Consider the following 27,944-nt stretch of genomic DNA (forward strand, 5'->3'; position numbering starts at 1 on the left):
GGGATCACAAGTCCAGATTTGACAAGGGCTCAAGTCCGAGTTCTGAAGATCAGACCAAGCAGAAGAGATCAGGTAGGAATCTGGGGCCGTTGAAGCAGCACAGAGTTGAGCCCCAGCTGCCTCCAGTAGCCAGGCTGGCGCTCAGACTTCGGTGTAAGACTGGTCCTGGGACAAGGGCTGTTAGCCTTGTAGCATTTTTCTTTCTTTTTCCTTTTTTAAGCACCCCATTCTATTCTAATATTTTAAAACAAATTCCAGACTTTCTTTTTTTTTTTTTCAAGATTTTATTTATTTGACAGAGCAAGTGAGCACAAGCAGGGGGAGAGGCAGAGGGAGGGGGAGAAGTGGGCTTCTTGCTGAGCAGGGAGCCCATTGTCGGGCTCGATCCCAGGACCCTGGGATCATGACCTGAGCCAAAGGTAGACGCTTACCCGACTGAGCCACCCAGGCACCCCTCCAAACATAAATTAATCTGAAAATATTTTATATATGTAATATATAAATCTTATATTATTATGTGTTATATTACTTCGGGTAACTTATGCAAGTTTTATAAGCAAATAACTAAAAATCTCCCATAGTTTCAGACTCTTCAGATGTGATCTGTATAAAGCATTTGTATTCCTCATAAGGTCTGAAAATACAAAACAGCACCCCAGATTTTGCTGTTTGGTTTTATTGTAATCCTTTTCATTGAATCACATTTTAAGAAAATTTTTCTCTAGGGGCGCCTGGGTGGCACAGCAGTTAAGCGTCTGCCTTCGGCTCAGGGCGTGATCCCGGCGTTCTGGGATCGAGCCCCACATCAGGCTCCTCTGCTGTGAGCCTGCTTCTTCCTCTCCCACTCCCCCTGCTTGTGTTCCCTCTCTCACTGGCTGTCTCTATCTCTGTCAAATAAATAAATAAAATCTTTAAAAAAAAAAAAGAAAGAAAGAAAAGAAAATTTTTCTCTAAATTCCTTATCTTTAAATATCTAAAATTATCTTTAAAGGTCTGAAATTCTCCTGTTTCTACGTTTCTTTCCTGGGTTAGAGCCCACTGGTTTTTGTGAAGAATCAATGAAGAACTTTGTATGAAATGGTCAGAGTAGCTGGGTCCCAAGAGAAATTAGGATTCATTCTCTCACCTTGGTAATTGGCAGTGGAAAACTAGGTATTTTAAACCAATTGAAATCCTTGGAATGGTTGAGTTTGTTTCCACATCTGCTTGAAAAAGCTGAATATGTAGGCCTTTTTCTCTCTCTCCCTATTTTCATTTTTATTGAGATCCCGTTAGATGATTTTCCCATATTATAGTGATTAAGTTATATGATTACACTCTTTATATACTCTTAAGAAATGTATTACTATGTATTTTGAATTTTTATACATGTTGATACCTCTTTCTTGAAAAATTTTGACCGATCCAAGACTTCAAGTATCAAAAAAAAAAAAAATACAATGGACTTTTAGACTAATTTCAGTGGTGTTTTTTGCAGACAGATATGGGGGGGGGGCTTACATTGATCTGTGTAAATGCAGTGAGCCTGTTGCTTCAAGGAAAATGAATGATGTCTTATAGAACCCATAAGCATTAAATATAGGCAAGTGCCTGATGCTAATTTTGGGAGGTTATCAGGGTCGTGGCAATATTATTGCCACAAAATCCATGTTTATTGAAGAATTGGAGCATATGTAGCAAAAATTGAGAGGAGAGCATGTTTAATGCCAAGAATAGTGTGTCAGTGTGCTGTGGCGTAGGGGTCATACAGCACAGGGGTTCTCAAACTCAGATAGCAGTACCCTTTACATTTTGTTCAGGACCGCAAAAAGCCTTTCTTTGTACTGGTTGCATCAAGTATAGAGAGAGAAATCTGGCCTCATACATACATGAAGCTGTATGGGGGGGTATTTTAATAACCTTTTTAGATAATTATGGGGATACTTTGTTACTACATTAAAACTCGAGAAGTGGTAATCTTTTAAAAGATAGTTGTAATTTAGGATTTGAAACCACACCGTTCTACTTCTTATACTCAGGTTATTGTACCTTCGGCCCTTTACCCATGGATGACTTTGTAACATCATGGGTTGGTTCTCTCAGTTGTGCAGATCTTCTAAATGTTACACATTTCATTATATGATATCAAAGAATCATGTTTGTTAATGTTACCACTAATTTTATCAGAAAAGTCTTAAGTAGGGAAGTTGTCTAAATTCACAGTGGCAAGTCAGCTATTTCAGAATTCTCATTTTTGCTTGAAAATTCAAATTTTATCATTGACTACATAAGACATCATTCATTTTCCTTGAAGCAACAGGCTCACTGCACTCGTTTTCAAGAAAATGTATGCTAGATACCCAGGTCTGCTTAAATGGCTCCTTCAGCTTGTTATTACTTGTAAAGTTTTCCTTAAGACAACCATTGTACTTCACTTTACACGTAGAAGTGCTCTGCGTATACTTCCCATTTCTTTACACAGAATATTGAAAAGATTGGGATTTCTTACTATTAATCATTTTTGCTGCATCAAGGGCATTCTTAGAGAAACTGCCCCTCCCCCGCTTTCCACGAATGTGCGGTAGTGAAGAATGACTTTGGTGCTGCTGCCTTGATTCATGCTAAGGCACTAGGTGTTTTAACTCCCATTGCTTTTGCATCATCAGTGAGAACTAATGATAAAACTTTACCAACCCGAAGGAAAACATTTTCTCACTGAAAATCAGTGGGAGAATGCCTACGGTTTCTCTGTGGTAATTTCTTTGTCTTATGTATTTTGTTGTGGTAGAGAAATTCAACAGAAACCTCAGTTGTATTATTTTTGGATTCTTACTGGCAACCAGAAGCCTTGACATGTGAAGAAGTCTTCTACAGATGTTTTTCTTGACTTTATAGGGGAAGTTAGAGATTTGACCTTCTAGCCTATAATTACCAGTCTTCTGGTCTTGTAGAATTATTCAAGAGTAGCCAATGGTTGGAGGACTCAGACTGCTCAATTTCAAAACTGGTTACAAAGCTGCAGTAATTAAAACGACATGCTATTAGTGTAAGGATAGATAGATACATAGATAATGGAATAGAACTGAGAATCCAGAAACAAACCTTCACATTTATATCACTTGATTTTTTTTTTTTTTAGATTTATGTATGTATTAGAAAGAGAGTGCATGCAAGTGAGGGGGGCAGAGGGAGAGAACCTCAAGCAGACTCCCTGCTGAGCATGGGGCCTGACTCGGGGCTTGATATCATGACTTGAGCCAAAACCAAGAGTCAGACGTTTAACCGACTGAGCCACCCACGCGCCCCAGTATCATTTGCTTTTTTAAAAATACATAATTTGGTTTTTGGCCAGGACAGTTCAAGGGGAAAGAACAGTCTTTTCAAACTGGATATCCCTATGAAAAAAAATAAACTGAGGCCCCTTCCCCACAGCATTCACAAAAATTAACTCAAAATTAATCATTAGATGTAAATAGCAGAGCTAAAACTATAAAACTGCTATGGAAATACAGGTAAATCTTTATGTCCTTGGATTAGACAAAGCCTTCTTAGGTCTGAGATGAAAAAGCACAAGAAAATAATTTGACCCCTTCAAAATTAAAAATTTTTGTGTTTCTAAGGATAGTATCATTGTGAAAGTGAAAAGAACCCACTGAATGGCGAAAAATTTGCAAGTCCTATCTGACAAGAGACCTAGATCTGGAATATAAAAGGAACTCTTACGACTTAATGATAAAGCGGCTTCCGTTGCAGAACGGGTAAGGAAGCAGAATAGGCACTTGAGGTAGATAGATGGTCTGTGATCACGGGAAAAGGTGCTCAGCGTCATTGGCTGTCGGGGAAATGCAAATCACAACTACGGTTACTTCACACCCAGTGGATGGCTCTAGTAAAAAAAATCAAGTGTTGGTCACAATATGGGGAATTTGGAACCCCGATAGATTGCTGTTAACAATATAAAATGGTTACAGTCACTTTGGAAAACAGTCTGGTTCAACTGTTACCCTCAAAAAGTTAAACATAGAGTTAAACACATGACCTAGCAATTCTTCACCTAGGTGTATACTCACGTATGTCTACACAGAAACTCGTATGAGTGTTCGTAGCACCATTATTCACAAGAGCCAAAAAATGGCAACAACCCAAATGTCCAGCAGTTCAGTAGATACCATGTGGTAGGCCCATACAGTGGATTGTTACTCAGCGACAGAAAGGACAAAGTTCTGACACATGCTACGGCATGGGTGAACCTTGAAGCACATTAAGTGAAACAAGCCAGACACAAAGGCCATGTATATGACACGTCCAGAGTAGACAAATCTGTGGAAACAGATTAGATTAATGGTTGCATACGGCTGGAGGAGGATGTATAGTGATTGCTCATGGATTTCTTTTTGGGGAGATGAAAGTGTTCTAAAATTAGACTGATGGCTGCATAACTCTGAATACTAAAACCGTTGAATTGCACACTTCAAATGGATGAATTGTATTGTGTGTGAATTCTGTCTCCATAAAGCTGTTTAACAAATAGAGTAACTAACGACTGTGAGGCTGCCAAGCAAACATGTACCTTGAAGTTGGCATTTCTGTTAGGAAAAAAATTATCTGTACCCTGAGAAAATCCTGAAGTCTGTATTCAAGTTTTACGAAGATAAAAAGAAAATGACCAAATTACCCACTCTTTACTTTTCAGAAAGGAGAAGATGAATATGCCAGCGTCGATGCCATTGTTGTATCAGTGGGTGTTGATGAAGAAACCGTTTATGCCAAATCAACTGCCTTGCAGGTGAGAGGTTTCTGGCAGTCTTGGCCCGAGGGTCATTGAGTCGGCGACTGCACCGTTCAGCGTGATAGTCACGAGCCACGTTAAAAGTTTCATTCCTCAACCCCAAGCCTCAAGTCCTTGGTACTGGTTACCGTATTAGAGCAGGTAGGGGATATTTCCATCATCGCTAAAAGCTGAGTGGACCAAAAAAAAAAAAAAGAAAGGAAAAATTTGAAAAAATGAACACATTCTTACATAAAAAGAAATTACTGCAACTAAAGAAAGACACATTAAAGTTTACTGGGGAGTGCTTAGAACATAAGGGAAGAGTGGTAAGTTGAGATATAAGAAAAAAATCAACAGTGAATTAAGCAAAACAGTTCTTTCTCTTTTATTTTTTTAAAGATTTTATTTATTCGAGAGAAGGAGGGAGAATGAGCAGGGGGAGGGGCAGAGAGAGAGGGAGAAGCAGACTCCCCGCTGAGTGTGGAGCCGGATATGTGGCTTGATCTGAGGACCCCGAGACCATGATCTAAACTGAAGTCAGACGCCTAACCGACTGAGCCACCCAAGCGGCCCAGTTCTTTCTCTTTATTTAGTCTTCAGGGATGCAGGGCTTTTGAGGTCTCTGCCGTACATAGAGTCTAGCGCATGGTGCACAAGTTGCTAGCGCTCCAGCCATTACATCTGCATTCCAAGCAGAAAGAATGGAGAAAGGGAAATGGAGACCTCCTTCCCTTTGTAAGGAGACTTGCTTGAAGTCCCACAGAATACTCCTACTTAAAACTTATTGGCCAGAACTTAACGGCCATACTGAGCTGCAGGAAAGGATGGGAAATAGTCTTCCTGTGGAGTAGTGTGCCCAGCTAACAATCCCGTTTTTCTGAGGAAGAAGAAATGAATAATTGGTAGGCAGCTGGCAGTCTTTTGGGGGAGCTGGAATGTGCAGTTCCCTGATGTGCTACTTTGTCCCTTGTTTTACGCATTTCTGTCCTACTGAACAACAGTATGGTTCCCATAAACACAAATTATCCAAATGAATTGATGGTCTTTATTATGGACTATTTCAGACATCAAGTAGGTAAATTAATAAATTGAACTCCCACATACCCGTTATCCAATAAATTGCCAGCTCTTGGCCAGTTTGATTTCATCTGTATCCACATCTACATTATTTGGAAGCTAATTCCGGATACCTTATTTTATAACTACTTCTGAATACATCAGTTTTTTTTATCTGTAAATACTGCTATCACATATTGTCTTTTCCTATAGACATGGCTCTTTGGTTATGAACTAACTGATACTATCATGGTCTTCTGTGACGACAAAATCATCTTTATGGCCAGTAAGAAGAAAGTGGAGTTTTTAAAACAGATTGCCAACACTAAGGGCAACGAGAATGCTAATGGAGCCCCTGCCATCACACTGCTGATACGGGAAAAGGTCAGAACTAAGAAGGAACGTGTCATGAATGTGGGGGAATGTTTAAAGGTGATGGACAGAAATGCCCTCTAGGAATTTAAGGGAATGCAGAGGAAGATTTTAGCTGACCGTGATTGTAATTAAAAAGTTCTGTCACATCTTTGTTGTGTTTGTTAGGAAGAAAAAAGTTTAATAACCCTGTCAGTTCTGCAGCAAAACATACAGGCTGTGAGAGGCTGCTGAACACTCACTTTGTCCATTCTCGAGGATACTGTCAGCTTGTTTGTTTTCATCTTAGTACCTTCAGTAGAATAAATAACTGTTCGTTTGTTTTTTTTTTTTTTTAAGTAATCTCTGCCTCCAATGTGGGGTCGAACTCACAACCCCAAGATTAAGAGTCGCATGCTCTACTGACTCAGCCAGCTGGGTGTCCCTAGAATAAATAGCTTCAAATATCCTTAAGGAAACTGAAATTTACCTCCTTTTCAGTTTTCATCACATGTGATTATTTTTTTAAGATTTATTTGAGAGAGAGCACGTGAGTGTGCACATAGGCATGTGTGTGCACATGTGTGCTGTACTAGGGGAGGGGCAGAGGGAGTGGGGGAGAGAGTCTTAGACAGACTCCGAGCTGAGTGCAGAGCCTGCCACTGGGCTCGATCTCACGACCCAGAGACCATGACCTGAGCCGAAACTAAGGGACGGATGCTTAACCGACTGCGCCACCCAGGTGCCCCACATGTGATCTTTTTTGTCATACTTTCTGTCTGGCACTTTTTCTCAGAATGTTGTTCACCCTGTGTGAGTGTTTTAGCTGTTCCTGAAGAAAAAGAATAGTCTTGTCAACTTATGTGGCACTTCGGTATATAAAAATACCCAAAGAAAGTTTGTGTTAACTTTTAGTGTGTTGTAGTCTGTTCCAGGGAAGTATACGGGGCATGAGGAGAGAACTTATTCTTTCTGTGGTTCCAAATATTGGTCTCTCCGTGTTCCTAGTAGAATATAGATGTCTAATTCTAATTAACTCCTTTTTTTCATTGTGGCACTGATAGAATGAAAGCAATAAGAGCAGCTTTGACAAAATGATTGAAGCCATTAAAGAGAGCAAGAACGGCAAGAAGATCGGCGTGTTCAGCAAGGACAAGTTCCCTGGAGAGTTCATGAAGAACTGGAGTGACTGCCTCAGCAAAGAGGGCTTTGACAAGGTAAGAGTACTCCTGGGAACGAGTGAACTGGGAGTTGGGAAGACAAAAGTGTGACAGGTTTCCATAACAGATCCTGGGAAAATCGTATATTCCTTCACATTTCCATTTTTCATTCTGTTTGGCTGAGCAGTAAGCCGGGTTGACTTTTCAGTCAGGGATCAGGCATTGGGAAGATAATTCCGCGATTTCAGAGGGAAACAGAAAAGTCTCTTATCCAGAAAACATGTACATATTTTTCCCCCTGCTCTCCTGCCTGTCTTCCTTCTTCAGTGCTTACAAAGTCCTTCAGAGAGGGGCACTTACACGTACGTTTACATCATTTGTTAATGTGACGCCTATTAAAATACACACGGGGTCCTGGTAAAGAACGATTTTAAATGTTTATTCGGTCCAAGAAAAGAGTATGTCAGTGTTCTGTAGACTACTGATGAGCAGTTTGCTAAATAACCAGATATCTTCACTGATAACATTCAAATTGGGAGCGATGCATTTCTCTAGCAATTCTGTTCACACGTCCGAAACTCTTACCACTTTGGCTGCAGGTAGACATCAGTGCGGTTGTGGCCTATACCATTGCCGTAAAGGAGGATGGGGAGCTCAACCTCATGAAGAAAGCAGCTAGCATCACCTCGGAGGTCTTCAACAAGTTCTTCAAGGAAAGAGTCATGGAAATAGTTGATGCAGATGAGGTAAGTGGAGAGGGGCGAGTCTTTACTATTTTAGTAAGTCCCTACTGTGCATGGTGTACGTTCAGTTTCCTTTGAAATTAGGCCTTTGATACATAAATTGGTGGTGTGTCATTGTGCCGGCTCTCTCTCTCTTTGTTTGTTTGTTTGTTTTTAAAGATTTATTTGAGAGAGAGACCGCTCATACGTGCCTGTGCATGCAGTGGGGGAGGGCCGGGGGGGAGAGAATCCCAAGCAGTCTCCCCAGTGAGCGGGGAGCCTTTTGCAGCCTCAAGTCTCACAACTGGAGATCATGACCTGAGTTGAAACCAAGAGTTGGACACTCAACTGAGCCACCCAGGCGCCCTGCCAGCTCTGTTGCACAGTAACTATAAACCTGTGCTGTAGTTTCTTGTGGTGGTTCGGTATTTTATTGGAGAATTTCTTGCGTAGCTGTGAATTTCACATATTGTTCTCAAAATCGGCTTTGTAGGTTTACCACTGTGTTATCTGACACGTAAACCATTTCACAAGACTTTTGTAGCATCCTAAGTGATATCAGGATATATGTTGTCTTTAAACAATAATGTCCAAAACCCCAAAACTCTTTGCCCCTGTTTCATGAATATTGTAAATACTGTTTTATTTCTGGGCGTGCTTACAGAAAGTTCGACACAGCAAACTGGCTGAGTCTGTGGAGAAGGCCATTGAAGAGAAAAAATACCTAGCTGGGGCAGACCCTTCTACTGTGGAAATGTGTTATCCTCCTATCATTCAGAGTGGTGGCAACTATAATCTCAAGTTCAGTGTGGTGAGGTAAGTATGAGAACTTCAAAATACAACAACCAGAGCGTTTCAGCTTTCAGCCTGTTTTTTCTTAGACTCATTCTGGAATTCAGAAAAGTGGGAAGAGACAGAGTAACCATTAGTCGGCCTTCTACATTATCTTCTTGTATTATTCTATGTGTATTTCTTTCTGTCTTTCTTTTTAATAAGATTTTATTTTTAAGTAATCGCTATACCCAGTGTGGGGCTCAAACTCACAACCGGGAGATCGAGAGTCCCGCGCTCCACAGACTGAGCCAGCCAGGCGCCCTTGCTTATTTCTGTTTTATTTCACATTGGGACTCATTTCTTACTTGAGCATTTATTTGATTTTGCTTTTCTAGTGATTAAAAATACCAAGAAAAAAATGCAAAACATGTTGAGAAAAACCATTAAGATATTACTAAATATGCCATAATGTAATTCTTCTAATTTTTAAAAATACTGTAGAGAATGCGATTTTTCCTTGTCAGGCTGAAGGGACTAATTCATCATGAATACTACTGTTCATAGGGGCTGGTGGATAAGTGATGCCTCACCCCTGCACTAGTAAACTATAATGAATAGAATTTGGTATATTCTTTGTCTATTTAGGATACCACAGCTCAGCTTCTCACTGAATTTTTATCCTATGAGCTTGGTCACTAATTTTACTCCCTTATAACCTGGTTTGTTTATTTAAAAAAAAGTTTAGGTCCTTCTGCTTCAGCTTTGGGGTAGAACAGGGAAAGGTGGTGATGACAGATGTCATATGTCAGTGATACTAAGGACTTCGCTAGTTTGCGTAATGAAATGCTTTCTTCCTTTGGTCTCTAGTGACAAGAATCACATGCATTTTGGGGCCATCACTTGTGCCATGGGGATTCGCTTCAAATCTTACTGCTCCAACCTTGTTCGCACTTTGATGGTTGACCCTTCTCAGGAAGTTCAAGAAAATTACAACTTTTTGCTCCAGCTTCAAGAGGAACTGCTGAAGGAATTAAGACATGGTGAGGTGCCTTAGAAAAGAAGGTGTGGAAATGACGTAACGAAAATGTTTTTAGTGTTCATGTGCGTTTCTAGCCCTGAGGCTCTTGTGCTGCTCTGGTAGCAGTAGACTCAGGTCTTACTAACCTTGAGCCATCCTAGCACATTTAATTCTCCAGGCTTCTTTGAGGCGTGAGTAGTTACTTCGGTTTTACATTGGTGTTTACAGAAAACTTCTGTGACTGGCTAGGCCTCTGTGTCCAGATCTTCATAAAATACCTTGGCCTTATTACTTTTCTTTAGAAGGTTCTGAGAACTAGTATCTGGCAACAGAACATGTATTGCTAATTCTACGTCAAATGGATACAAGGAATCCTAGTCTAAGAGCAGAACCAATAACAACTCTGCTAAGCAGGCAATTGCCTATATCGGAAGGCAGCATAGTGCTTGACACCACGTCTTCCGTCTTGAAGCTCCACACTCCCAGTTGGCTAAATGGGACTTTCTGTGTTCTACCTTCAAGCCACTCTCTAAGCCCATCCATGTGCCCATCGCTTCTAGACACCATTCCTCCTCACCATCTCAGGACGCTCTTGAGAAATCCTATTGGAAATCATAGTCACAGGTAGCCTGGTGAGGTTACAGACCCCTTTGAGGCCGCCATATCTAGACTATTCTGGCTTGAAATGTCTTCATATCCTAGATCATGAAAAATTAAGGCCAGAGTCTTCTAATAGTAAGTCACCCATTCAGTAGTCCTGTTTTTCAAAATGTGTAACTTTAATGTTATGCCATTTATCAACTCAAATTATCTCATGAGACTACCTAGCATCCCATAGTTCTCCCGAGTCAGTGATTCTCAGCAGTGTAATGACTGGGTGACTAGATGAATTGTTTTTAAAAATGTAAATTTCTGAAAAATAATAAATAAAAATAAAAATGCAAATTTCTAATACCACTCCTGCAGCTGCTTTTTTTTTTTTAAGATTTTTATTTAGGGGCACCTGGAGGATGCAGTCAGTTAAGCATGCAACTCTTGGTTTCGGTTCAGTCGTGACCTCGGGGTCATAAGCCCAAGTCGGACTCCACGCTCCGTGCAGAGTCTGCTTGAGATTCTCTCTCCCTCTCCCTCTGCTCTTCCTGCTCGTGCGCACACATGCACTCTCTCTCGGATAAATAAATCTAAAATGTATTTGTTTGAGAGAGAGCATGCATGTGCACACGCAGGGAGGGGCGAGTGGGGAGGGGGAGGGACAAGCTGACTCCACTCCGAGCACGGGGCCCTGCATGGGGCTTGATCCCATGACCCGAGCCTAAATCAAGAGCCAGACACTCAGTGTACCGAGCCACTCAGGTGCCCCACGGCTGAATTTCTTAGTTCACACTTTGAGAAACTCTGCTTTAGGGGACAGGTGAAAAAATGTTGATAAACCAAACCAAATCAAACCTTTTTTTTTTATTCTGAAGGATAAGTTTCCTCTCTGTCTTGTCATTAGGTGTGAAGATATGTGACGTGTATAATGCTGTCATGGATGTGGTTAAAAAGCAGAAGCCAGAGCTGCTGAACAAAATTACCAAAAATCTAGGGTAAGATGTGATGGTGTCCATTGTCACTCTGAGACAATTTTCTGGCCATGGTCAGGCAAAATATTCTTAGATTGATTACCCAATATTTATGGACTATTAAATATTAAACTTATATGCCAGACACATAGTGTTATCAGAGAATGTGAGAAAGATTTCATTTCTACTCCCAGGGATGGGGTGGAGATTTTTCCAGACCGATGTAGTAGATACCAATAGGTGTTCTAGACTTAAATTACTAGTGTTAGGACACATTACTCACTATATTTCCTTTCTTAGAATACCTCAGCTCACGTTTGCAAATGACGTACTCTAGATGTCCTACTATTTACATTTTTTTTTCAATTTTTATTTAATTCAGCATTTCTCGGATGTATTTGACCATTGAACACTTCGAAATACTTAAGAACATCTTACAGAACCAAAGACATTTTGGGAAACAAAGTCTCTGGTCAGTTTCCTTAGATGGAAACTAGTCTGGGATATATAGTTGCTTTCTAGATTTCTCTGATGGACAAGAGGAAATATATCAACCTGTACCAAGTCCTGGCCCAGGCGACTTAAGGAATCCTAGTTATCAACATTCCACTAACAATCGCCTTGCTTAATCCACTTATTACAGTCTTGGTATCATACCCATTAACAGTCTGCCATGTTGCTTATAGGAAAACTCTTAATTTGATTTCATGATAGAATATTAAAATTTAGATATGGATGAGTAAGCTGAAGTAAAGAAGGCTCGATGTAATAAGTGTTACGTGAGGTACTTAATTAGGAAATTCTTTTCAGCATATTATTAGCCCAAAGACTGTCCTCAAATCCTGCTCCTTAACTGACTGTTAAGCAGAGGCAGATCACTCAACATGTTTGCCTGCCTTATCCTGAAAATTGAAATAGAATATATTGTACTTGACCCATCTTAGAGATCTTTTAGCCTATTGCTGAAGTTTCTCTTCATTTCTTTTTTAGGTTCGGAATGGGAATTGAATTCCGTGAAGGCTCTTTAGTGATTAATAGTAAAAATCAGTACAAACTGAAAAAAGGTGAGTTTTACAGGCGTGCAGTAGGAAAATACTTTTTTGAATAGTTTCTCGTAGCTTTATATCTCCTTTTTTGTGAAAAATCTACCCTTCTCCATTCTCTCACAGTTAGACACTGATTCCTGTTTGCTTTTGTAGGGATGGTTTTCAGCATCAATTTGGGATTCTCAGATCTGACAAACAAGGAAGGGAAGAAACCAGAAGAGAAAACCTATGCTCTCTTCATCGGTGACACGGTGCTTGTAGATGAGGTGTGTACCGTTTCTGCAACTTTTGAGTGTGTGTGAACTGACATTTGAGGTACATTTGGTATTCTGTGGGGTTTTTTCTTGGAAGTGTTTGTCAAATGCTAGCTGAAGGAAGAGATCCGTGACAGTGACCCAATAAAGCTAGGAACAGAGATTGACAGGGAATGATTTGAACCAAGCTGTTCATTACTTTGTGGCTTGAACCCTGATAATGATAATAACGGGAACTGGATCTTCTTTTTTACTTTAACGACAGCTTTATTGACCTACAGTTTATATACCATACAATTCACCCACTGAAAATATATAATTAGTGATTTTTAGTGATTTTCAGTTGTGCAGCCATTACCACAATCTAATTTTAGAACATTTTTATCACCTCAGAAAGAAACCTGGTACCCTAGTCCCCCAAACCTAGGTAATGACTAAACCACTTTCTAAGGATTTGCTTGTTCTGGGCCTTTGTAGACTTTTGTAACTGGTTTTGTTTTGTTTTGTTTTGTTTTTTCCCCTCCACTTAGCAGAACTGATTCTTAATGTTAATAGCAAATACTTATGTATTCTTACTATATAAGGACTTTCATGCAGTAATTCATTGAATTATAACACCCTATGAAGTAGATACTCTATCCTGAGATAAAAAAACCAGGACACAGAGTAGTAGCAGTAAGTAGCCAGATGTCACCACTAGGAAGTGATTGAGCCAGGTTTCAAATCAAATTATCTCAGTGTTGTCTCCCAAGTTAGAGTTCCTCATGAGGTCGGGAGGATAAAATCTGTATGTAGTCATTGTCAAAGATTTTAATATCCAGAAGCTTCAAAGCACTGCCCTCCTCTGTACTAGGCTAGAAAGTGAAAGTGTCTCATTTAAATGCTCTTCTAAATGTCTGACTTCTTCCTTTTATTCCAGGATGGCCCAGCTACTGTTCTCACTTCTGTGAAGAAGAAAGTGAAGAACGTGGGGATTTTTCTAAAGGTAGGAAGAAGGAAGAGGAGTGGTGCAGGAAGTTTGGTACTGTGAAAAGGCGAAAATTTTATTGGCTAAGAAGATTAAAACCGAAATTTCTGAGTATGATTTTTTCCCCATAGAATGAGGATGAAGAGGAGGAGGAGGAGGAGAAAGATGAGGCCGAGGACCTGTTGGGAAGAGGTTCTCGGGCAGCATTACTTACAGAAAGAACACGAGTGAGTTTACGGTTTCAGTCTACATTGAGCTCTGCTGGTCCTATGGTTCATATCTGGGGCACATTGGTAGGAATGACACTTGTGCTGACATGGGTTTGTCTTTCTCCAGAACGAGATGACTGCAGAAGAGAAACGAAGAGCACATCAAAAAGAACTGGCAGCTCAACTCAATGAGGAAGCAAAGAGGCGACTGACAGAACAGAAAGGAGAACAACAGATTCAGAAGTAAGAGTTTGCATTGGGCGGTGAGGTTGTGTTAGGTTCGTGTGATTTGTAGAAATTTCTCAAAAAAGTTTTTTATCCCTACTCCAGAGCTCGCAAATCTAACGTGTCCTATAAAAACCCGTCTTTGATGCCTAAGGAACCACATATTCGGGAAATGAAGATCTATATTGATAAGAAATACGAAACCGTGATAATGCCTGTGTTCGGTATCGCGACGCCTTTTCACATTGCCACAATCAAGGTATGAACATGGAGTCAGGCTCCATCCAGACTTTCTGAAACTAGTCATTGTGCTATGCCCCGATTCTTTCTCGGACTGCCCCGTCTCTCCCACCCTCTGCTCTTTTGGACTCCGCCCTTCTCCCCTCTCCCTGCCTCTTGCTGTCACTCTCCTTCCTTCCCAGTTTTCACTTGGTTAGAAAGCTCAGCGATCTAGTCTAGAAGTATCATTTGCACTAAGCGTTTTTTAACATGTAGTTGGACATGTGGCTTCAGGTGCTCTGAGAAGTCAGTGGTTCTTTTGGAAGCACACACTTGGGTCATAGAAAAAAATAAGAACAGTCGATTAGAGCTAGATCGAGGTCTACAAGCTAGGTTTAGCAGTCAGCTTGTAACCCGCAACTTCACTTTGTGTCCCCATAGCTACTAATCTTTAATTTGGAAAGAAACCTGTTTATTTTGTTAATGCTTTTCCTTTCTTTGAGCAGAATATAAGCATGTCCGTGGAAGGAGATTATACTTACTTGCGAATCAACTTCTATTGCCCAGGCAGTGCTCTGGGCAGGAATGAGGGCAACATCTTTCCTAACCCAGAAGCCACTTTTGTCAAGGAAATGTGAGTCCCCAGGAAAAAACCATCCCCAAACCCCTGCTGGTGGGAGTGGTACTCTCAGACATTTCGTTGTCTGTGCTGTGTCCTCCGTCATCTGTTGAATGGTGAAGCCTCCCTCGGCGGCACCCGTTCGGGGTCGTCCTGCTAGCTTTATATGGTTTTGAGGCTGGAACCCAATTTGGAATCCTCATGAAAATATGTTAAACTGATTACATATGTTTTGCAGTAGAATCATAAATAAGGAAATGTGTGCCTCATTGGCCCCGTTCCTTCATGGTATGGAATGGGATAATTGAGTATGCCAGATTTGAAAAATAAGTGTGATTTCCCACCCAATGGATTAGCCATTTATAATATTCTCTGTTCAAGAGACAAGAAAGGGAGGTGTTTTTCAGCTTTCCAGACATTGTCTACCATTCACTGGTACCTTTTTCTCCTGAAAGATACTAAGTCAGTTAAAAATAAAGAGTGCAAGTTACTTATATAAGTCCCGGCTTCCCCTTTTGAACAGTACGTACCGAGCTTCAAATATGAAGGCACCTGGAGAACAGACAGTACCAGCCTTGAACCTCCAGAATGCTTTCCGAATTATAAAAGAAGTGCAGAAGCGCTATAAGACCCGGGAAGCAGAAGAGAAGGAGAAGGAGGTGAGCTTGAACACCAACAAAGCACCTTCCTGCAGCGCGATCCGTGTGGGTTTGGACACAGCAGAGATGCGTGAGGATTCACGTTAATTCTCGTTCTGCTTAGGGCATCGTGAAACAGGACTCCCTGGTGATCAACCTCAACCGCAGTAATCCCAAACTGAAAGATCTGTACATTCGCCCAAACATTGCCCAAAAGAGGATGCAGGGTTCGCTGGAGGCCCACGTCAATGGTATGGGTGATCTCTTGGGGCACGCTTGTAGATGAGCGGGCAATGCAGTACGTCGGGGAGACGCTGGGGGCTGTGCTGACGCTGCTCTGCGCGCACGAGGAAAGGCAGGCCCCGTGTAGCGGTTGGCACCTGCTCTGACCCCGTTTGGATCCACCAGAAAAGATGCAGCATCTTCTGGCCTCCCCCCGTGCTGCTGCTTGATGCTTAGCAGCTCCGTCCATCTGTCCCCAGGCTTCCGCTTCACGTCCGTCCGAGGAGACAAAGTGGACATCCTGTACAACAACATCAAGCACGCTTTGTTTCAGCCGTGCGACGGCGAGATGATCATCGTCTTGCACTTCCACCTCAAGGTACGCCTGTCTCCTTCCCAGCTGTCGGGTCTTGGGCAAGATCCTTTAAAATAGTGACGAATGGTGTCACCTGTCACGTAGACGATTACGAGGATTGAACGCGGTAATGTCTGGGAGGCCCACCGTGTCGGAAACATAGAGGGTGCTCGCATGTGCGTCTCTCTGCTGTGGTGCCTAATGACCGCCAGACAGATTCCTGTTTCTCAACTCCATTCTAATAAATAGGAGTACTTTTTAAAATTCATATGCTGTCACATTCCCAAATGTCATTATGTTGACCCAGGGGGGTTGATTTAACCATCTTTACATAAATGCTATGGTTTCCAGCGTAGGTATTCTGTTTCCAAGTTGCTTTTTGTCATTATCTGCTTCTTTGAGGTTTCTTTTTTTTTTTTTTTTTTTAAGATTTTATTTATTTATTTGACAGACAGCCAGCGAGAGAGGGAACACAAGCAGGGGGAGTGGGAGAGGAAGAAGCAGGCTCCCAGCGGAGGAGCCCGATGTGGGGCTCGATCCCATAACACTGGGATCACGCCCTGAGCCGAAGGCAGACGCCTAACTGCTGTGCCACCCAGGCGCCCCTTCTTTGAGGTTTCTGATTTCTTTCTTGTGCTTTCTGCTCTGCCCCCAGAATGCCATCATGTTTGGGAAGAAGCGGCACACAGATGTGCAGTTCTACACGGAAGTGGGAGAGATCACCACGGACTTGGGCAAACATCAGCACATGCATGACCGAGATGACCTCTATGCTGAGCAGGTCTGTGAGATTTCCTGTTTCATTTGCAGGGTACTGAGGTAGCTTGTGGTTCAGATCTGAGTTCAGTAGTCGTTGTATTTTATGAACAAGCCCTGAATCTTTCCGTGGAACCACTCGAGTGTGTGCGGGGTGGCCCAGTGCAGCGGCATGTGGATTAGACGTCAGCTGCAGCCTCGGCCGTGCACATACAATGTAGTGGCCTCTAGGACAGTATCCGCATCGGCATCGTGGGTATGAGAATTAAGGACTGTAGAAGCACTTTGGACTTTTTGAAGGGATGTACTATTAACAAAGTGATGGCTGTGGTTAATTGGTGTTTTTTTCTTCTGCAGATGGAACGAGAAATGAGGCACAAACTGAAAACAGCTTTTAAAAATTTCATTGAGAAAGTAGAGGCTCTAACTAAGGAGGAACTGGAGTTTGAAGTGCCTTTTAGGGACTTGGGGTAACATATCTCCTCATCTTTTTGGCCGGAAATGTTGTTGTCTGCCTCTTAGAAAAATTAGGGGTGCCTGGGTGGCTCAGTCGGTTGGGCATCTGTCTTTGCCTCGGGTCATGACCCCAGGGTCCTGGGATCGAGCCCCGAGTCGTGCTCCCTGCTCAGCGGGCAGCCTGCTTCCCCCTCTGCTGCTCGCCCTGTTTGTGCTCTCCTGCTCTGTCAAATAAATAAAATCTTTAAAAAAAATTTTTTTTAAAATATTAGTTATTCTTCCTTTATAATAACTCAATAGATCGTTCCCTTTTTCCTTTGATTGAAAAGCTTTGAGACATCTATTCCCTCTTGAACATTTTAGGGCTGGGGTTAAGTGGCTCAGACTGAGAGGCTTCCCCTGTAAATGACTCTCCGGTACGCATGTGGGAGCTGGGTTTGGAATGGGAAAAGGAGAAAAGTGTATTGTGGCAGCAAATTTCCCTTGCAATGGGCCCGATCTTATGCGAGTCTTTTTTCTTACTCTTTTTCAGATTTAATGGAGCTCCTTACAGGAGTACTTGCCTCCTTCAGCCCACTAGTAGTGCGCTGGTAAATGCTACCGAGTGGGTGAGTACTTCTTCCCTCCTTCCAGTAAGAAAATTGGTAGAGAAGAGAAAGCAGAAGAATAGGTGTTTTGAAAACTAGGTCCTTATTTCTGGTGATTTTCATTTTTGATAGTTACTTTTTTTTTTTTTTTTCTAACTTTAGGGGGGGAGGGGCAGAGGGAGAGAGGAAACTAAGCAGGCCCCACACCCAGTGCGACACCAGGCTTGATCTCACAACCCCGAGATCACGACCTGAGCCGAAACCAAGTCAGGCGGACGCTTCGCTGACTGAGCCACCCTGGGTGCCCCGATAATTACTTTTCTGAGACGTAACTTACTGAACAAAAGATTCTTTTTTTTTTTTTTAAAGATTTTATTTATTTATTTATTTGACAGAGATAGAGACAGCCAGCGAGAGAGGGAACACAAGCAGGGGGAGTGGGAGAGGAAGAAGCAGGCTCATAGCGGAAGAGCCTGATGTGGGGCTCGATCCCAGAACGCCGGGATCACGCCCTGAGCCGAAGGCAGACGCTCAACCACTGAGCCACCCAGGCGCCCCTGAACAAAAGATTCTTTAAAAGTCTCTTTAAATATTTTAAAAAATAGTTTCTTCATAGTTTTCCTTAAATTTTTTCTCCTTGAGGAAAGATTTTGATCTTACAAATCCTTTTACTGGAGCTCCTCAGTACGTCGTATTGCTTTTAGTCTCTCCCAAAAACACAGTAGTGCTCATTCTTTCTCAACCAGAATCTTAAAAAAAAAAAAAAAAAAAAAAAGATTCTGACAGAATTTGAAAATGCTGGTGCTTTAGGGGGTGTATGTGGTAGTGATCCAGTTTCTTCCTAACAGCCTCCTTTTGTGGTGACCTTGGATGAAGTGGAGCTGATTCACTTTGAGCGGGTTCAGTTTCACCTGAAGAACTTCGATATGGTGATAGTGTACAAGGACTACAGCAAGAAAGTGACCATGATCAACGCCATTCCTGTAGCCTCCCTAGACCCCATCAAGGAGTGGCTGAAGTAAGTACATTGGCCGGCAGTCTCCCGGTCACCCTGTGAGCCCGTATCGCAGAGTGCAAGTGTGGTGTGTGTGAAATCTGCTGGTGTACTTAAGGGTAAAACTGCCTTTGGGTTGAGTTACAGCCCGGGACTTAAAAATTCGGAATCTGTTAGATAAAGACTTGTTTTTAGATAAAGATTTGTTTTTTACTCTCCTTGATAGGTGCATAAAAAAATCTAAACACGTGTGTAATAATTTAGTTATAAAAAGGGAGGCATATTTCTTACTAGGTCTCTTATTTTTATTGAAAGAGGAGGTAGAAATTCTTTTTATTTTAGCCTTTGACATCCAGATCTATACACTTCAGGTAAAAGAATTTCTCGCGGAAGTACGAGAGCTCTGTATTCAGGAGATGGTATTTTCTAGGTGTGAAGGCTGAGGCTTGGGTAGCCATGACTGTAGTTGTTCTGCCCTCCTCCTGCACCCCCCATTACCTGGGAAGGGGAAATGCTATAAATGTAAACCTCCTCTGAAGAAGTGGGTTGAGAGAATGTAGAAATACGTTATGAGAAAGATACAAATTTATGGTGTCCCGGAGTATTTTCCTAAGAAACATGCAGACAGGTGGTGTAGTGTCACACATATTATGTGTAAATGTATAGGACTTTTTAAAAAAACAAGTTTTATTGAAGGAAAACTTACACGTAATAAAATTCACCAATTTATGTACTGATGTCATGAGTTCTGACAAACGTATACAGTCTCAAATCTACCATCATCATCAGGATACAGAATACTTCTTCACTGCTCAAAGTTCCTTTATAGTCATTCCCCTTCCCACAACCTTATCCCTGGTTTCTGTCACTATACAGTTTGCTGCTTCTAGGATTTCACGTAAATGGAAGCCTACAGTATGTCATCTTTTGTATCTTGCATCCTTCACTTAGCTTAGCGCTTTGGAAACTTTGAAAGTTGTCGAGCGCGCCCTTTCATTACTGAGGAGTGTCCCAGCGCACGGGTGTTCCCTCCTTCATTTACCGCTTCGTAGACGTTGGAGTTGTTTCCCTGTGGGGGCTTTATGAATAGCCGCTATAAACGTTACACACGGTTCTTTAAAATGTGTACGTACCCATCTACGTGGGTAGATGACCTCAGTGTGGCACTGCTAGGTTGTATAGTTGGTTAAGTCTGTGTTCAGCTTTGTAAGAAACTAGCAAATCGCTTTCCAGAAAACCTGGGAGTATGTGAGAGGTGTTGCTGTGCGTCCTAATCAACGCTTCCTTTTGACCGTCTGTCTGATGTTGGCCATGTAACGTGTGGTGCGGGCTCGTGGTGCTTTCAGTTTACATTTCCGTGATGACCCATGATGTGGAACATCTTTTCATATGCTTACGTGTCATTCTGTGTCTTCGAGGAAGTAACTGGTTTTTTTGCCCATGTTGCAAAAGAGATTGCTTGTCTGAGTTGTAAGAATTCTTTAGACTGGACAGAGGCACCTGGGTGGCTCACTCAGTTAAGCACCCGACTCTTGATTTCCACTCAGGTCATGATCTCAGGGTCGTGAGGTCGTGCCCTGTGTCGGCCTCTGTGGTCAGTGTGGAGTCTGCTTGAGATTCTCTTTCCCTATGCTCCTCCCCCCACTCGTGCTCTCTCTCTCTCTAAAATAAGTAAAGTCTTTTAAAAAAATAAAAATAAATTTAAAAATTCTTTAGACTGGATGTAAATCCTTCATCAAATACAGGTTTTATATATGTTTTCTTTCTTTTTCTTAAAGACTTATTTATTTTAGAGAGACGTGAGTGAGCGAATGTTCGAGCAGACCACCCCCTGAGCGCCGAGCCTGATGTGGGGCTCAGTCCTAGGACCTTGAGATCAGGACTTGAGCTGAAATCAAGAGTCAGCCACTTAACCGACTGAGCCACCCAGGCGCCCCTTTCAGTAGTTTCTATGCCTCTTCATTTTCTCGAGTGTCTTTTAAAGACTAGAAGTGGAAAATTCTCCTGAAATCTGTTAGATCTACTCTTTCTTTTGTAATTTTTGCTTTTTATGCCTTACCTAATAAGGGGACTTGGGGACTAACCCAAAGTCATAAACATTTCCTGTTTTCTCCTAGGATTTTATAGGTGTAGGTCTCATATTTAGGTCTGCGATCTGTTTGGAGCTGATTTCTTACTGTAGCGTAAGGGTCAAGGTTCATACTTCACCTACATACAGCAATTCTAGTACCATTCGTGATGAGATCATCTCCTAGTTACTGAATTATTTTGGCATCTTTGTAAGAAAAAGAAATGAACCATGTAGGAGAGGGTCTATTTTGTACCATTTGTGATGAGATTATCCCCTAGTTACTGAATTATCTTGGCATCTTTGTAAAAAAAAAAAAAAAAAGAAATCAACCATGTAGGAGAGGGTCTGTTCTGTTGCATTGGCGTCTGTGTGTCCTTACGCCACTGTCATGATTACAGCTTTATAGTAAGTCTTGAAATCAGGTAGTGTCCGTCTTCCAAACATGTTCCTTTTCAAATTGGCCAATTTAGGGACGCCTGGGGGGCTCTGTTGGTTAAGCGTCTACCTTTGGCTCAGGTCGTGATCCTAGGGTCCTGGGATTGAGCCCCGCATCAGGCTCTCTGCTCAGTGAGGAGCCTGCTTCTCCGTCTGCCTGCTGCTCTCCCCTGCTCATGTTCTCTCTCTCTCTCTCAAATAAATAAAATCCTTAAAAAAACTGGCTATGTTACATTGACTAGTCTATGTAAATTTTAGAATCATCTTCTGTCTTTGAACAACTGGTCTCCCTAATATACGTGATCAGTTTTCGTATTTGTACGATTATCATGGTGTTTCCTTTCATCCCTAATACGGATCATTTGTTTCCTCTTTTTCTTGGTAAGTCTGCCTAGAGGTTTAATTTTATTTTTTTTCCAGCATGATGAAGTGTCCTTCCTTATTCCTAATAATAGTCCTTGTTTCAGAATCTACTTGGTGTGTCATTATTACGGACTCCTAGCTTTAGTTTGATTACTGTTTGTATACGTGTCTTTTTTGTCCTTTTACTTTTAACTTTAAAGTAGCTCCTTGGAGACAACATATGTTTGGGTCTCACCTGTTTTAATCTACTCTTCTACTTTTAATTGGGTTGGTGAAACAGACCATTTACATTTATTAACTGTCACTGTGGTTGGGTTTAAATCTACCACCTTGCTCTTTGTCTGTCTCCTCTGTTGTTTCTTTTCTCATTTTTATGCCTCCTTTTGGATTAATTTTATGATTGTATATTAAGGTCTTTTTGGGGTTTTGTTTTTGGTTTGGTGTTTTTTTTTGGTTGGTTTTGTTTGTGTGTTTGTTTTCATTTTTTTGTAATCGCTACACCCGACATGGCGCTCAGACTCATGACCCCGAGATCAAGAGTTGCATGCTCTTCTGACTGAGCCAGCCGCATGTTCCCAGGCAGTTATCTCTTGATTTATAAAATGGGGGGGGGGGTCTTGGGTATTTACTAATGTATTTATCATTCCTGGTGCTCTTCACGCCATTGTGTGGTTCCAACCTTCTGTCTGCTTTAATTTTTCTTTGCCTCATAAACCTTCCTTAGCATTTGAGGTGTAGGTTTTCTGGTGACAAATTCTCTCAGCTTTTTTCTTGAAAGTCTTTATTTCCTTTTCATTTCAGAAAGATGTTTTTTGCTGGATGTAGAAGTGCAAGTTGATAGTGTTTTTTAATATTTACAAGATGTTGCTCCATTGTCTTCCAACTTCCTGGGTTTCTGCTGAGATGTCTGCTGTCATTCTTTGTACCCTGTACAGATTGACTTTTTTCCCTCAGGATATTTTTCTATTTGTATCATTGGTTTTTAGCAGTTTATTAGGTGCTTTGCTGTGTTTTGTTCATTTTTAATGATTATTCTCCTTAGTGTGCACTGGGCTTCTCAGATCTGTGGGTTGTGTAGTTTTCATCACATCTCGGAATGTTTTGGCCATTATTCAAATTTTTGCTCAGTCGCCCCCCCTTTGTCTTTCTGAGACTAATTACACATATTTCTTCACTTCTCAACATCTTCGAGTTCCTCTCTTCCCTCTCGAACATATGGAGCATATTTATAATAGCTTTTTTAACATCATTATATCTGATATTTGCATCCACTATCTTTGTATTTTCTGGGTGTGTTTCTATTGGTTGATTTTTCTTCTGCCTTTTTGCATGTCTGGTAATTTGTGATCAACTGCCAAACAGTGTGACTACACATTTTTATGTGGTACGCTTTTAAAACTTGTCATGGCTTTCATTCTTGGTATAGCTGAGTGACCCGAATACCACTTGATCTTTCAGAACTTGTTCGCAAATGCCACTGTTGCTGGTCAGAACAGCTTTCGTCTAGGACTCATGTACCCCATCGCTGAGGCAGTACTCTTTGAGGGCTCTGATTCACTGTGTTCTAAGGTCTTCCCACCGAAGCTGGTGGGAACAGGAACTATCTGCAGCTTAGTGTGAGATCTGGGAATTGTCTGGCCTCTGCTTTCCAGTGCTGTTTTGCCCAGCTCTTCTTAGCTTCCTCTCATGTGTGTGGAGGTACGTTCTCGGCCAAAGATTGGAGGGGATCCCTCTGCACATTTCCAGAGCTTTTTCTATCACTCTCTCCTCTAGTACTCCCGCCCCACAAATTCTAGCTGTCTCAGCCTCCTGAAATCCCCTCTCTCAAGTTCCGATTGGGTTCCCCTTCCCTGCATGGGAGGGGGAACTGCCTCCAGGCAGAAAACTTGGGCAGTTGTAAAACAGAACCCTGTATGTTTCCTCCTTTAGGGGATTATAGTCTGTGCTGCTTTTTATCCAGTGCTTGAAAGCTGCTTCGTAGCTCGTTTGGTTTTCCAGTTGTTCAGAGTGACAAGGTAAATCTAGTCCCGGTTAGCCCCGCGGCTAGCAGCGCAGGTGTGTCTGACACAGTGCCTGTAACGGACTTGCGGCAGTGGTTCGCAGATAGATTTTGTGCCAAAGGTTTCTTGCTGTGACCCTCACTATTGTCATTTCTTTGGTTTCCTTTTGTCTTCCTTCCCGCCCACTTGAATTGATTGAGCTCTCCTCAACGGAAGCGGGTAAAAGAAAGTCATTTGAACATCTTAATACAGGGTGCTTTCGGTACTAAACAAACAACTTATCCCTACCTTCAAATAGACCTTGCATCAGATAAGCAATACATAAGAAAGCAGTGGAAGATCGGGGAGGGAAAGCCAGGGCTGGTCGCCCTTTCTGAACTGCAGTGGCGTGCATGGTCAGAGCTGAAGAGTAAGAATCCTAGAAATGGTTATAAGTTGAAACTACTTGCAAACAAGAGTGATTCGGAGAGGGGGAAGCATAGGTGAGGAGGACAGAAGGCTAAAGGAGGAACAGGGAGGTGGGTGCTTAAGAAAGAAAATGGAAAACAAAAACACGATAAGCTTTGTCCAAGAGACAAGGCTTGCTTCAGTTGGAATGCTGCTCTGTCACGGGCGCTGGTGTCTGGGAGACCAAATATCAGCCGTTTGGGTCTCTTCTGGTGGCAGAGTGCAAGGAATATCTGCTTTCCTATATTTAGGAAAAGGTTATCTACATTCAGAGATGCTTATGAGCAAGATGACACAGTACGTTCTCAGAAAATACAGAGAATTGATTTTGACTTCGTAATGTCCTGTCTCTCAGTTCCTGTGACCTAAAGTACACAGAAGGAGTGCAGTCCCTCAACTGGACTAAAATCATGAAGACCATTGTCGACGACCCCGAGGGCTTCTTCGAACAAGGTGGCTGGTCTTTCCTAGAGCCTGAGGGTGAGGTGCGTGAGTGTGGGGTTTCTTTTCTGGTACATGGTGGTGCCCATGACCATATGGGCAGCTAGGAAATGCCATGTAAGTAGCACATAAGGGAGCAGACCGAGTGGGAGCTCAGTCTTACTACACTGCTTCCCCAGGTGAGTTTCACAGGTAGATGATAAATTGGGGACTGGTAGCCACTCAGATTTCTTTCTTAGTACTGGGGAAAAAATTCTTCAGGGCATTTTTACTTTTTTTTAATTGTTATTATTTGAGGTATAATTAACATACAGCATATTATCAGTTTCAGGTGTAACTTTAGGGCATTTTGCAAAAATTGTTTTCTAAGAAGGTTCCTCCACCACTGCATAATGCATTATTACCAAGAGTATTTCTGTGGTTACTTTTCCTGGGTAAGGAAGGGTAAAGTGAATCTTTAAGAAATGTGAATTAGATATTTATTTAGTAATTGCACTTTACTAGTATATTTTAAATTAGTCCTTTTATCCCTTGGTCACTCGGGGTTTTGGGGTTTTGTTTTACTTTTTTCATGTAAATAAGAAATATCGCTGGTGTGCTAAGTGGCCTGAATTAATTCATTAATCAAGTGAGTGCCAAAAAGGACCCAGTAAAGAGTATTATGCTCTCTGACTCACCAGGGGAGTGATGCTGAGGAAGGGGATTCAGAGTCTGAAATTGAAGATGAGACTTTCAATCCTTCAGAGGACGACTATGAAGAGGAGGAGGAGGACAGCGATGAAGACTATTCGTCAGAAGCTGAAGAATCAGGTTCGTCTTTATAGGGAAAATTGTTCATGGCTTTCCAATCTAATGTCATTTCTGGAAACTTACAAAGGAGGGAAGAATTCTGGCATTCAGTTCCTGTCTAAAGAATAATGCTTAATCCATCGTGTTTTAGACTATTCCAAGGAATCACTGGGCAGTGAAGAAGAGAGTGGAAAGGATTGGGATGAACTGGAGGAAGAAGCCCGAAAAGGTAAACTTTTTGTTGTTTGTTGTTTATTTTTGAGGCACAAATTTCTAGCAGATTTTAGTATTTTGAGATTTTTTTTTTGCCTAATACAAGTAACAAAAGAATACTGTACAACTCCTGCGGAGTTTAGCTATAGCTTCGTCAGAGGAGCAGATAAGCTCTGGAATGCGTCCCACTCTTCCAAGTGGCGTGACTCTGTCGAACTGACGCTTTCTTCATCTGGGCCCATAGCAGGGATAGTCACGTAGTCTTGGAAGGCTCCGGAATTAGGCCCGTTTCCAAATGTAAGTCCTATAATAGTCTGACTTCCTAGGCTTCTTCTGGGTTAGGACTGTTTTTATAATACTAGTTGAATTACTCTGAAACCAAACGCCAGATACAAGTAAAAGGTGAAAGGGAAATATTATCTACTGGACCCCAAGCATTGGGATAGCTACTTTGCATAGATTACCTTATTTAATCGTAAAAAAGTTTTCCATCGTATGAATACATAAACCAAGGCTCAGAAAGGTTAAGTACGTGCCCAAAATCACACAACCAAGAAGCGACTGAGATGAACAGATTCAAACCTAAGTTTGACGCCAGATTACGCACTCTAGTAGTGCGTACTAGTAGGTGTCAAAGCTAACCTGTCACTAACTAGTAATGCCTCTTTCTCGTGTGTAGCGGACCGTGAAAGTCGTTACGAGGAAGAAGAAGAACAGAGTCGAAGTATGAGCCGGAAGAGGAAGGCATCTGTGCACAGTTCAGGCCGTGGCTCTAACCGTGGTTCCAGACACAGCTCTGCACCCCCCAAGAAAAAGAGGAAGTAACTTCTGAACTTTGGTCCTCCGCTCCATTCTTTATCCAGCCAACCCCTACAAATTTTACATGACATAGAAACTGTATTTTTCCTTGTTTTTCCTTTTGAAGTTTTGCCATTTGTGTTAATGGGTTTAGGGGGCCATTTGTGTGGACCAATCTACTCGGGGAATTCCAGGCCCACCAGGACACGTGCCGGTGGCCCCATCCAGATGGCGAGGGAGGAGGTGTCTTGAAGAAGGGCAGAGGCTTCCGCTGTTAATAAGTACCGTTGCATTCCTCTCTCTTCCTACCACCTTCTGCCAGGACATCGACGGCTTCTGACATCTTATTCTTTGATGTCTCAAAGCTGTATTTCCAAGACATTGGTACGAGGTGACCCCTAACTACCTGTACCATGGTTCTTGACCAACAGGTCCGAGCCTCCATCCTACCCTACTGCCATGACCTTCCTCACACCTCTTTACGTCCCATCTTTGCAGTACTCAAGAAAAGGTTCTTGGAATTTGCTCATAGTTGTGATAAACCATACAAGCCGAGCTAGTGAGGCAGATCGGGCTGGTACCTCCGTCTGAGTTTTCCTGCTTTCTTGCTCACGCAGATAGAGGTATCTGTGCTGCCTTGGACGACCTGAGAAGCAGTGGCACTCCCGGGCTCGGTTTCATCCTCCTCACACATGGTACCGTGGTAGAAGCAGAAGTACCACTGTTTCTTTTCTGATGTATCTGAGGAAGAATGGTTGTGCCTCACGCACTGCTTCTAGTGAAACCTAGAAGGAGGCTCAGAGGAATCAACATTTAGATCTGGAAGGGGCAGGTCATGCCTGGGGCCTAGAATACCCTGATGAGAAAAGAGAAGAGGAAGGGAGGCCACGTCTACAACACAGCCTCTCGTCACTGCTGCTCCTTATTTTTACTTGTCTTGCATTGTCCTGTATTTATCACAGTTTCTGTTGAACAGCTTTTTAAGTATTTGGGGAGTTTATCTCGCCATCCTCCCCCTCCTGGTTCTCTGCACCCACCTGTCCCACTGCAGTTCCTTCTGTGTTCTGTGACTTTATGAGAAGGGGGGGGAGGGGTCTCAGATTTTATTTGTTTTTTTTCTCCTTAGCAGTAGGACTTGATATTTTCAATTTTGGAAGAACTAAAAGATAAATAAACTGTGGTTTTTTTTTGTTGTTGTTGTTTTGTTTTTGTAAATTTACCTTTTGTGACCGTTCTTTTGCAGTTCCTGATAGCAGGCCTGCTTCTCACTGGGAGAGTGCTGAGACGTTAGAGAACGCCTTTGTCCAGGGAGGATCACAGAAATTCGCTTCCGTCCTCCTAAGCTTTCGTCATTAGATTGAGCGATACCAGACATCACAGTAAACCAAATTCACGGTATAGCAAGTTACTTTATAAGAGACTTTTTACTATGGTTCCCTCAGAGAGT

The 27,944-nt window shown here is 42.0% G+C and overlaps 1 protein-coding gene across 1 annotated transcript in view; it reads left to right on the forward strand.

Moving 5' to 3' along the window:
* The window catches only part of SUPT16H (SPT16 homolog, facilitates chromatin remodeling subunit), a 36,599-nt gene extending 8,909 nt beyond the window's left edge, over positions 1 to 27,690 (forward strand). The window contains exons 2-26 of the mRNA XM_045784938.2: positions 4,673 to 4,765; positions 6,020 to 6,190; positions 7,222 to 7,374; positions 7,917 to 8,063; positions 8,704 to 8,855; positions 9,681 to 9,853; positions 11,327 to 11,417; positions 12,384 to 12,457; positions 12,593 to 12,705; positions 13,613 to 13,678; positions 13,792 to 13,887; positions 13,997 to 14,112; positions 14,200 to 14,353; positions 14,820 to 14,947; positions 15,456 to 15,591; positions 15,695 to 15,821; positions 16,053 to 16,171; positions 16,803 to 16,928; positions 17,261 to 17,373; positions 17,892 to 17,967; positions 18,795 to 18,964; positions 24,612 to 24,741; positions 25,378 to 25,507; positions 25,638 to 25,715; positions 26,379 to 27,690. Coding sequence (XP_045640894.1) covers positions 4,673 to 4,765; positions 6,020 to 6,190; positions 7,222 to 7,374; positions 7,917 to 8,063; positions 8,704 to 8,855; positions 9,681 to 9,853; positions 11,327 to 11,417; positions 12,384 to 12,457; positions 12,593 to 12,705; positions 13,613 to 13,678; positions 13,792 to 13,887; positions 13,997 to 14,112; positions 14,200 to 14,353; positions 14,820 to 14,947; positions 15,456 to 15,591; positions 15,695 to 15,821; positions 16,053 to 16,171; positions 16,803 to 16,928; positions 17,261 to 17,373; positions 17,892 to 17,967; positions 18,795 to 18,964; positions 24,612 to 24,741; positions 25,378 to 25,507; positions 25,638 to 25,715; positions 26,379 to 26,524 — 3,078 coding nt within the window. The 3' untranslated portion in view covers positions 26,525 to 27,690. The remainder of the gene's footprint in view (positions 1 to 4,672; positions 4,766 to 6,019; positions 6,191 to 7,221; positions 7,375 to 7,916; positions 8,064 to 8,703; positions 8,856 to 9,680; positions 9,854 to 11,326; positions 11,418 to 12,383; positions 12,458 to 12,592; positions 12,706 to 13,612; positions 13,679 to 13,791; positions 13,888 to 13,996; positions 14,113 to 14,199; positions 14,354 to 14,819; positions 14,948 to 15,455; positions 15,592 to 15,694; positions 15,822 to 16,052; positions 16,172 to 16,802; positions 16,929 to 17,260; positions 17,374 to 17,891; positions 17,968 to 18,794; positions 18,965 to 24,611; positions 24,742 to 25,377; positions 25,508 to 25,637; positions 25,716 to 26,378) is intronic.
* The last annotated feature ends 254 nt before the right edge of the window (positions 27,691 to 27,944 follow it).

This window comes from Ursus americanus, chromosome 35 (genome assembly GCF_024610735.1).
Source record: "Ursus americanus isolate L20-20 chromosome 35, mUrsAme1.1.p, whole genome shotgun sequence".
NCBI lineage: Eukaryota > Metazoa > Chordata > Mammalia > Carnivora > Ursidae > Ursus > Ursus americanus.